The following is a 12,002-nucleotide window of genomic DNA, read 5'->3' on the forward strand; positions in this document are numbered from 1 at the left end:
AAGTCCTGCATCCTGCAAATGTTCCTTAAGTAAAAGTAGAAAAGTATTCTCATCAAAATATAGTGAAAGTAGCGACAGTAAAAGTAGTCGTTGTGCAGATTGGTCCATTTCAGAATAATATATATATGTGTTTTATAATGATTGATCATGAAAGTGTTCTTAAAGCTGGTGAAGGTGCAGCTAGTTTGAAGTACTTTGTAGACTGCAGGGTAGCTGGTGGATTTACTCCAGGTGGAACTACAGTCTGATTCAACACTTGATTAGATTTCACATCATTCATCCACATCTGTGAAGTAACTAGAGGTATTAAATACATGTAGCGGAGTAGAAGTACACCATGTACTTCTGAACTGTAGTGGAGTAGAAAAACAAAACATTTGAAATACTCAAGTAAAGTACAAGTCTCTCAAAATTGTACATACTGTAAGTACTGTACTTGAGTAAATGTACTGTACAGTCCAGTGAGTTTGCAGACTAATTAAGCTTTTAAATATTTTATTTTTATAATGCTTATATGTCCATTTGAGTGTCTTCCCTTGTATTGCTTAATTTATATGGGTTTAATCAAAGTGTTTTCTTTGTCAAAGGCTTATTTTTATTGAGTTATAATATTGTTATTCTCCCTGAAAAAAGTCTGCAACATTATTTTGTCATAGTTTCCAATGACAAAATAAAAATATTGCAGGAATATTTTCTTTTTGTCTTAGTGACATGTCACTGTAAAACGTAATTTGAAAGAATGAGTGATGTCTCATTGAACCCTTTTTCTAGTCTCAGAGTTTAACTATTGGTGTGTGTTATGAACAAGTAAGAACCAATGTTAACATGTTGTATTTCGGCAATTACTTAATTACAATGTTATTGTATATGAAACCAATTTAAAGGATGGCAAACTCTACAAAAATACTGTATATTTTCGCAAGTGCTGGTGTTGCAATTTTCTCCTTGATGTGCATACATGAGCTGCCAGCCTCACCATAGGAATGTCTCCGTATCGTGTAGCGATGAGGAAGCGGCGCATGTCTCCATGTTTCATGTACGGCAGGATGACCAGGGGCACCGGCAGAGGAGAGTCCTGCTCTCTCTGTAGAGTCACCCCTGCATGAAACACACACACATACACACAATCACACACACGCACACAATCACACACACATATTTCACAAGGTCGCTACTGCTGCAGAGGAGAGAAAAAAAAACTGTCTCTTGGTACAATAGATGAACCTTTACCAGGGTTGGGAGGGCTACTTTGAAAATGTAATCTGTTACAACAACTAGTTACATATAAAAAATGTAGTCAGTAACATAATCTGAGTATCAAAATATAAAAGTAATATAAACTGGTAACTCTGTGATTACCTCAATATCAAATGCAATGCAAATACAAACAATATCAATAACAACTAGAGAATGCAATTCCTGAAGAGATTGCTAGTAGGAATGCTTTATGCTGAAAAGCTGACGCTAAACTGCTATGCTGAAATGTAATGTGTAAAAAGAAAGTGAAGAATTTAGATTGAAATGATACATGAACACTGGGGACTTGAATGTGTGATGAGAGAAGAACAGAAAGTAAAAAGGCTTGGAAAAGCAGCAGAATATTTGAACTGCAAACTTTTGAACTAACTTGATGGTGAATTATCTGTCGCCATGCCAACGGCATTTGATGACATTACATTACATTACATTACATTACATTACATTGCATTTAGCTGACGCTTTTATCCAAAGCGACTTACAATAAGTACATTCGACCAGGAAGACACAACCTTGAAAAAAACAGAATCATATAAGTACATCAGGTTTCATAGAGCCAAACATTTCAAGTGCTACTCAACTGGCTATAGATAAGCCAGTCCTTTATTAGTATATAAGTGCTCTGTTAGCAGTTCTTTGTTAGTAATTATATTGCTCGAGGTGGAGTCGAAAGAGATGAGTTTTCAGTCTGCGCCGGAAGGTGTGTAAGCTATCTGCTGTCCTGATGTCAATGGGGAGCTCATTCCACCATTTTGGAGCCAGGATAGCAAACCCACGTGTTTTTGCTGATGGGAACTTGGGTCCCCCTCGCAGCGAGGGTGCAGCGAGTCGTTTGGCTGATGCAGAGCGTAGTGCACGCGCTGGGGTGTACAGTTTAACCATGTCCTGGATGTAGGAAGGGCCAGATCCATTCGCAGCATGGTAAGCAAGTACCAGTGTCTTGAAGTGGATTCTAGCAGTTACCGGAAGCCAGTGAAGGGAGCGGAGGAGCGGAGTGGTGTGGGAACATTTAGGAAGGTTGAAGACCAGACGAGCCGCTGCATTCTGGATGAGCTGCAGAGGTCGGATGGCACATGCACGTAGCCCAGCCAGGAGGGAGTTGCAGTAGTCTTGGCGTGAGGTGACGAGAGCCTGGACCAGAACCTGCGTGGCTTTCTGGGTCAGCTGGGGACGTCCCATAATACGCTTAGATGCGTTGATGGCTGCATCGTTACCAAACCTGTGAAGTTTTGGGCCGTTTGGAGCATTTTCACTGAAGTTATGAGAAAACCGTGTTTCATGGCAAGCATTGTGTTGCCATGGCAATGGCATTTGAAAAAATCTCAAAACTGTCCCGTAGATGTCTTCACAGCTGGACTGTTAACACATGTGAAGTTTGAGCACTTTTTGAACATTTTCATAGGAGTTATAGCGACATCGTCTTTTATGGCGAGGGATGCGTTTCCATGGAAACGGCATATGGTGAGATGTCAGATTTGACGTAGAGCTGTTGAGGCATGGACCGGTGATATACAGGTGAAGATTGTGGGACGACCGGACCGTGTCCATTGGAGCTACAGCGACATCGTGTTTTATGGCGAGGGATGCGTTTCCATGGCAACAGCCTATGGTGAGATCTCAGATTTGACGTAGAGCTGTTGAGGGCAGGACCATTAACCATTATCTGAAGTCTGCTGCTCTGAGCATGTCAGTTGGAGTTATGACATCATCGTGTTCCATTACACAGGTGTTTATATTTGAGCTAACGAGGTGTCCAGAGATCAAAGGTTTCCATGGTGATCAAATAAATGTGGCAAAGGCTCAAATGTGTTGAGCAACACATTTGTAACAGGTTTGTTAAAGGTGGGGTAGGTAAGTTTGAGAAACTGGCTCGAGATACACTTTTTGTTGATATACAGAAAAGTATATTTTTTCTGTATATACATATATATTTGTTTACATATCTGTAAAAGAAATAATCGTATTTAAAAGTTGTGTTACAGGAATAATGTCAGAAAGATGTGTGACATTTTAAAGTTGGAATGAGGTTTCTGAGTGAAAGTATGAATGAACAGTTAGCAGTTGAAGTTGCATGAAGATTGTTGAAGTCTGAAGAATTTCTCCATTGACTTCCATGTTAAAAATATGATGAATTATGGGATGTATCTCTGGAATTATGAAAGTTATGAATGATAAAAGTAATAGCCATCGATTCCCGACCGAGCTGAACGTTTTGATGTTTGAACGGAGTTTCTGCGATGTTCAATGTGGGAGAAGAAGCAGTGCAAAATAACCCAGCGGAATAATAAAGAATTGTGTGCGTGTGTTTTACTTAAAAGTGGGCTCTGTAAGGAAGTTGCAGATTATTTTCGGCTGTGTATTTTCAAATTCTAGCGCCCTCGAGCCGGTTTCTCCAAAGTGACCTACCCCACCTTTAAGTGTATGTAACAATGTCACCTTAGCAAAGAAGAGACCAAGATATTTAATATCTAAGATGTAGCAACAGCAATAGTTTACAAATGCTGTTTAAGCTTAATACATTAATCAAAAGCAAAGTGTATATATTTTTTTATTCAGGTTTCCATCAACTGCATTAAAAAATAAATGTATTTCAAATAAAGATGATTTAAGTTGGCCTAAATATAAACCATAAAGAAAATTATTTCAATACTTGTCAACATCAAACGCAGTGCAAGAGAGAAACTAAATATCGATAACATGTTTTTAACCTAAGTTAAATGGCAGAACAGAACTATGTGACGTTAGTTACTTTAAGCATTTTTTTTATGAACACAGTTATATTAAAACTGTTGTAGCTTTGTATATTTAAATGTTACAGTCTGTGAAATGTGTAACTGTACATTGACGTTTAATTTAAAAAAAGTGCCGTCTCATTGCAGTGCACTGTCATTGCTGCTACCTCTGCTTTTATCACTGCTTTTATTTATTTGTGACTATTTCCATTACTGCAGTGAGGGATGCCAACAAAATAATGTTATGCACCTATGTTTGATGACATTAAAGATATCCTGATTCTGATTCAGAACTGTGTATGAACACGGCCAACAGAGTGAAAATGAACCTGCCTTTCAGTGCAAATACCAACAACCAGCTTGCAATGGTTTGTGGGACGGGAGAGGAAGTGGATGTGAGTAGTAGTAATGATACTGTTTCAATCACATTAGTATGCATGAAAAAATGACAGGTGTACACGCCCCCAATTATGCAAATGAGCTAAGTCCCGTCTCCCATTGCGAGATCCTTTGATGTGATTGGGTAAAATTATGTTAATGAGCTAAGTCCCGCCTCCCATTGTTCGAGATCGTTTTGATGTGTGTTATAACAGGTAGGTGTGAAATGCCCCCCTGTGTAGTGCCTTTGTTGTTTAGTTCTTTTATGTATTGATTAAGATAGTCTCTTTGAAGTTATGTTGTCTGGTCCCTGCCCCTCAGAGCCCTTTGTTGTCTAATCTAATTAGCCTTTGATGTTTGCCCTTTGATGTGAGGTGTTATAACAGGCAAGTGTGATTTCACACTGGTGAAAGCCTTTGATGTTAATCTAGGTGTCTCTTTGAAGTTATGCGTGAGACTGTCTACCTGCCCCCTCCCAGCCTCCCTCCTTTTCTCCACCCCTTCCTTATGGCTATGACGCCAGCAGATAGTGGGGGTGGAATTAGATGAAGATAGAAATATACTCAAACTAAATTAAAAAAGACAGTCATTTCCACTTACCAAGTCACCTTTCAAAAAAGAAAAATGGCAAGAGACGCCTCGAATGGGGTTTAATTAGCCTGTGACAACTTACCGTCACCCGTCCGGAGCGCCAGTCAAGAAACGAATGCAGCAGCAGTGCGGGGTTCAGACGCCTACAGCCGAAAGATCTGTGCACAAACTTATCTCGTGCCCTCTTTTGGTTATGTGCGCGCGTTCATGTGTGCTGGAGGAGGGGCTCTGTGAGGAAGTGGCAGATTTCCCCCCAGTTGTGTACTTTCAAATTCTAGCTCACTCGAGATGGTTTCTCCAAAATGACCTACCCCTACCTTTAAGAACAACACACACACACACACACACACACACACACACACACACACACACACACACACACACACACACACACACACACACACGTTTGGAGTTGGCCTTTGGTGTGAGGATTTGAGATAAGCATGGGATGTTAATCTATATGTTGATTAAGACACTCTCTGTGAGGGGCGAAGGAAGAGGGACGGGGGAGGAAAATTCAGAGGATGAAGAAGCAGAAAACATAACTTGTTTGTAAAACGGACAGCACGTCAGTTTCAAGAAAGATGACACCGTGTTTATGCATGACATGCAAAATATCTTGAAGCCCTATACATTTTTTTTTTAAAAAGGTACAAGTATATTGTGTTGAAAATATTGTATAATGTATTAGTTGCATGTTGTATTTTGCTAGAAATCACTATGTAGTTTTTCCAAAAATATAATGGAAAAAGGAAGGAAAGACAAAAAAACTAAATATCACAGTATGTTGAAAAAATATGAAAAAAGTAATGTTGTGTTTAAAATAACATGAAAGAAATCAAAGTAACGCCTCTAAAAAACATATATTTAGAAAAGTAATGTTAGTCATGTAAAGTTATCAAGACTGCTGTGTTTCATCGAAACAGTATTAAAATCACAAACTTGCCTTTTAGAGAGACATAAAGAAAACGAATTCCTTACAAATTAATGAATATTTTACCCGGTTAAAAAGGTTTGCATCCATTAAAGTGTAACTAAAAGTATCTTAGTAACACAAGAAAAGAGAATAAAGCATTGATGTCAACAAAACTGGATTGCTCCAATGAAATAATAAATAAATAATTTCAAAAAAGTGCTTTTAAAGAAAATGTATTCAGATAAAGTATTTTATTTTCAGAAATGTCTAAGGTTTTGCATACATAAAAAGTGTATCTTACAGTTCCTTTGTGAGAGAATTACACACAAATCTGCAGAGTGTCACTAAAAAGTTGTACACAGTGACTGACATTCTGTATGGGGGATTCACACCTGAGCTGCTGCAGGGGGAGGGCGTTAAAAAGGGGCTGAGTATGTTTGGCTCTCGGGGGGATGGTGTGTTAAGAGTCAGATTCTTAACGAAATCTTTACACATAAATCTGCCGAGTGTCTGTAAAAAGTCTTAAAATCACAAACTGCCCTTAAGAGTCAGATGTTTTACGGAATCTAATAAAACAGAGTACTTCATGGTAGTGGTGAGCTTTTAAAAAGAAAAGTGTATCTTTCAGTAACTTTTTGAGAGAGTTAAGCATAAATATTTCAAATGTTTCAAAACAGCCTTGTTTTCACTGAAATAGCCTCAAAATCACAAACTGCCATTAAGAGTCAGAATCTTAACGAAATCTACGGACACAAAGTCTACTTCATTATCTACTTTTCAGCTTTTATACACAAACGTGTATCTTTCAGTAACTTTCTCAGAGAATTTAAGCATAAATCTGTCAAATGTTTCAAAACAGCCTTGTTTCACTGACATAGCCTCAAAATCACAAACTGCCATTAAGAGTCAGAATCTTAACGAAATCTACGGACACAAAGTACTTCATTATCTACTTTTCAGCTTTTGAATACAAAAGTGTATATGCTTGACGAAATCTACTAAAACAAAGTACTTCATGGTAGTGGTCAGCTTTTATACACAATAGTGTATCTTTCAGTAACTTTCTCAGAGAATTTAAGCATAAATCTGTCAAATGTTCAAAACAGCCTTGTTTCACTGACATAGCCTCTAAAATCACAAACTGCCATTAAGAGTCAGAATCCTAACGGAATCTAATAAAACAGAGTACTTTCATGGTAGTGGTCAGCTTTTAAACACAAAAGTGTATCTTTTCGGTAACTTTTTGAGAGAATTAAGCATACATCTGTCAAATGTCTGTCCGTCCTGGGAGAGGGATCCCTCCTCTGTTGCTCTCCCTGAGGGTTCTCCCATTTTTCCCTTTAAACTGTGGGTTTTCTTCGGAAGTTTTTCCTTGTACGGTGTGAGGGTCTAAGGACAGAGGGTGTCGTATTGTCATACTGATATTCTGTACACACTGTGAAGACCACTGAGACAAATGTAACATTTGTGATATTGGGCTATATAAATAAACATTGATTGATTGATTGATTGATTGATTGATTGAAATGTTCAAAACAGCCTTGTTTCACAGAAATAGCCTCAAAATCACAAATTGCCATTAAGAGTCAGATGCTAGACGAAATCTACTAATACAAAGTACTTCATGGTAGTGGTCAGCTTTTATACACAATAGTGTATCTTTCAGTAACTTTCTCAGAGAATTTAAGCATAAATCTGTCAAATGTTCAAAACAGCCTTGTTTCACTGACATAGCCTCTAAAATCACAAACTGCCATTAAGAGTCAGAATCTTAACGAAATCTACGGACACAAAGTCTACTTCATTATCTACTTTTAAGCTTTTTAAACACAAAAGTGTATCTTTCAGTAACTTTCTCAGAGAATTTAAGCATAAATCTGTCAAATGTTCAAAACAGCCTTGTTTCACTGAAATAGCCTCAAAATCACAAACTGCCATTAAGAGTCAGATTCTTAACGAAATCTACGGACACAAAGTCTACTTCATTATCTACTTTTCAGCTTTTATACACAAACGTGTATCTTTCAGTAACTTTCTCAGAGAATTTAAGCATAAATCTGTCAAATGTTTCAAAACAGCCTTGTTTCACTGACATAGCCTCAAAATCACAAACTGCCATTAAGAGTCAGAAACTTAACGAAATCTACGGACACAAAGTCTACTTCATTATCTACTTTTCAGATTTTATACACAAAAGTGTATATGCTTGACGAAATCTACTAAAACAAAGTACTTCATGGTAGTGGTCAGCTTTTATACACAATAGTGTATCTTTCAGTAACTTTCTGAGAGAATTAATCATAAATCTGTCAAATGTTCAAAACAGCCTTGTTTCACTGACATAGCCTCTAAAGTCACAAACTGCCATTAAGAGTCAGATGCTTTACGGAATCTAATAAAACAGAGTACTTTCATGGTAGTGGTCAGCTTTTAAAAAGAAAAGTGTATATTTCAGTAACTTTTTGAGAGAGTTAAGCATAAATCTTTCAAATGTTTCATAACAGCCTTGTTTCACTGACATAGCCTCAAAATCACAAACTACCATTAAGCGCTCACATGACCAAAAGAGGGCACAAGATAAGTTTGTGCACAGATCTTTCGGCTGTAGGCGTCTGAACCCCGCACTGCTGCTGCATTCGTTTCTTGACTGGCGCTCCGGACGGGTGGCGGTAAGTTGTCACAGGCTGATTAAACCCCATTCGAGGCGTCTCTTGCCATTTTTCTTTTTTGAAAGGTGACTTGGTAAGTGGAAATGACTGTCTTTTTTAATTTAGTTTGAGTGTATTTCTATCTTCATCTAATTCCACCCCCACTATCTGCTGGCGTCATAGCCATAAGGAAGGGGTGGAGAAAAGGGGGGAGGCTGGGAGGGGGCGTGTAGACAGTCTCACGCATAACTTCAAAGAGACACCTAGATTAACATCAAAGGCTTTTACCAGTGTGAAATCACACCTGCCTGTTATAACACCTCACATCAAAGGGCAAACATCAAAGGCTAATTAGATTAGACAACAAAGGGCTCTGAGGGGCAGGGGTCAGACAACATAACTTCAAACAGTCTGCCTTAATCAACACATCAAATAATTAGACAACAAAAGGCACTACACAGGGGGGCTTTTCACACCTACCTGTTATAACACACATCAAAGGACTAGACTACAAAGGGGTGTGAGGGGACAGGGGCCAGACAACATAACTTCAAAGAGACTATCTTAATCAATACATCAAAGAACTAAACAACAAAGGCACTACACAGGAGGGCATTTCACACCTACCTGTTATAACACACATCAAAAGGATCTCGAACAATGGGAGGCGGGACTTAGCTCATTAACATAATTGTACCCAATCACATCAAAGGATCTCACAATGGGAGGCGGGGCTTAGCTCATTTGCATAATTGGGGGCGTGTCCATCTGTCACTTTTTCATGCATACTAATGTGATTGGAACAGTATCATTACTACTACTGATGTGTCCTAATCATTTCTGAAGAAACACAGTATCACAGTCCGATAGGAAACATTAGGTGGTTTCTTACCCAGGAGTCTGACCACATTCTCGTGATCAAAGGTCTTCATGATCTCTGCCTCTCTCAGAAAGTCATACAAGTCTTCCTGGCTGTGGATTCCAACTGGATTTGTAGGACAGAGAATAAAAACACAAAATAAGTAGAAGTACAATTGAGTTTAGATAAAGGGTTAATTTCAGTCCCCACCTCTCATGGTCTTCACAGCCACCTTCATGTCCCCTCCTTCCTCTGGTGAGAAGACCCCTTCATAGACTGATCCATACTCTCCTGGAGAACACACAGGAAGTCATGATTTTAACACACAGTTTTATTCCCAAGTAAAATACTTCTTTTCTTTTTTCAAAACGGAAGATTTGACAGCATTTGGATGGATCACCATAACATCGCTTCACTTCTAGTGCAATTAGAAGGTCAAAGTGTTCAGTCCTTCACTGAAATACTTCTACATCTACTAAATGGATTAGGAAAACTTTTGGGGTTGCTAGATTATGTATCTTCATGACTTTGGTAATGTTCTGACTTCTCTTCTACCGTGAATTGAAATCAGTGTTTAATCTGTAGAGTCAGATTAGACTCTATCTGCAACATTTATCTTTACTATCAAAAATCATTTTAATGAACTTTCCACAGTACATAACCAAGGTTTTACACTACAACTTAAAGTAGTGGACATAATGACAATATGCTTAGCAATAAAAAGCAACGTTTAATAAAATGTGGTGATGATTAATGGTTTATGTATTTCATATATGTATATATGAATATACCATCACCACATCACCATGATCTTAAAATCAGAATCAATCTTATTTTACTTGGCCTACTGAACCCTGAAAATGATAGTGGGTCGATTTATTTATTACACTAAACTTATTTTCATTGCAGCCTTTCAACACTTACATTATCTATGCTGCAGGGTAGGAAACAATCATACTAAAACTAAAACCCTTTTCTAACATTTTGGAAAAAGATGGAGGTTAAGGTTTTGTTTTTTAGGAAGAACTCACTGCTGGATGTGGGACTCTGCTCTCCTGTGTGAAAGTGAGCTAGGCTGCTTTAACACTGAACTGTAGGAAGTGTTCGAGACATCCACAGTATTATTCACCCTGTTTCCAGTTTGCAAATGGTGGCCCTGCATTCAAAGTCTCCATAATTGTTGCTGAGTCATCATGAACCGACCTTTGCCGAGCTCCTTCCCCAGGGTGAGTGTTTCCCTCTCCACCAGGACTTCCTTCAGACTGTCCAGCATGCTGCCGCCGAGCGCCTCCAACATCTGGACCACCCCCACCATCTGGACCACCCCCACCACTGAAACTAAAGGGAACACAAAGGAGTAAACTCAAAGTAACTGCACATTGAAATCTGAAATCTCTTAAAACAGGAAGAGACTGTATTTTTATCAAATACCAGCATAAAGGAAATTCTTTGCCTAAGTTCACATGTGTACAATTTGACATAATGAATTAAATGAATTACAGTTAGTAAAAGTTCAGACTTTAGTCATTAGCGTTAATTCATAAACGAAGTGGGTTGTTTACATTGGGGGGGCTACAAGACCTTATACACACCCATATACATATACTTGAAATAATTGACATCTAAAATAGGCTAAATGTTGTGAAGGAATTCTGTACATTTGTTATTTTACCGTGTTTGTGTAATGACTAATTTTGTGTTTGCTAATGATAATGCTGTGCCGGGCTATCAAGTTTATCCATACAAAAAAATAGAACATTTTATGGGATAAAGAACATGTGTCGGCAGCACAAACAACATTATATATATGTTTACTCATGCTTTGTCCTTTGTGTGGATGGTTATTGGAATGCTATTTGTTTGGGATTAGAGTTGTGTCCTAAGTATTGTGCGATACCCTTCATGTAATAAACATAACATTTGAACATGACACTCACTGCTGGCCGGCTGAGGTTCAGCTTCCTCCTCCTGCTGAAGTCTGTAGGAAACTCCAGCGTTCATTGGCAGAAGCTCCACATCCTGGTCGGACCTGCAGCAACATTAGAACTTTCTTTTAAATTGTCAATACATTTTTCTTGACAGTTTAGTCATCATAACTCCTTGCTAAGAAAAACGGGCATCCTAACTACTAATTTTATCTCATTAGTAGTAAAACAACGTTGATATATTCATTTGAGTATTACTAGAATAAATTGAGATTTTCAGACAATATTATAATATACTTGAATTAGGTAGTAATTTGCCACAGTACCTTTTTAGATATATTTTCTAATCCAAGGTCCACCAAGCCAGAATGCTTACTAAACAAAAGCCTCTCATCGTGTAACTTTGGTTGTATTTTGTCCTTGACAGCAAAGTAGCTTTTTAAGCCCTTCCATGTCTCCCCAGCATGCTGCTGAGCAGTCCTCAGTGAGTGGAGCTCCCTCTGGTGCACACTGACAGTTATTGCAAAAACTGACGATGGTCAGCTTTCATACACATGTTCAAGATGAATGCACATTAAACCACTGACTGGTGTGTAGTTAAAATACTTCTTGGAGATCATTTTGATATTTGATACATGCCTGATGGGAAAGTTCAAAGTTCATCATCTTAGATGTGTTGTATACTGGCTGAGATTA

At 38.3% G+C, this 12,002-nt stretch overlaps 1 protein-coding gene across 2 annotated transcripts in view; it reads right to left on the reverse strand.

Annotated features, from left to right (window-relative positions):
• LOC117463492 (tyrosine-protein kinase receptor TYRO3) overlaps positions 1-12,002 on the reverse strand; it is a 31,697-nt gene that overhangs the window by 3,933 nt on the left and 15,762 nt on the right. For both annotated transcript variants that reach the window (XM_034105746.2, XM_034105747.2), the window contains 5 exons: positions 11,319-11,410; positions 10,585-10,719; positions 9,592-9,672; positions 9,415-9,507; positions 977-1,098 (listed from right to left, as the gene is read on the reverse strand). In XM_034105746.2, coding sequence (XP_033961637.1) covers positions 977-1,098; positions 9,415-9,507; positions 9,592-9,672; positions 10,585-10,719; positions 11,319-11,410 — 523 coding nt within the window. The remainder of the gene's footprint in view (positions 1-976; positions 1,099-9,414; positions 9,508-9,591; positions 9,673-10,584; positions 10,720-11,318; positions 11,411-12,002) is intronic.

Source organism: Pseudochaenichthys georgianus, chromosome 18 (genome assembly GCF_902827115.2).
Source record: "Pseudochaenichthys georgianus chromosome 18, fPseGeo1.2, whole genome shotgun sequence".
NCBI classification, from domain to species: Eukaryota; Metazoa; Chordata; class Actinopteri; order Perciformes; family Channichthyidae; genus Pseudochaenichthys; species Pseudochaenichthys georgianus.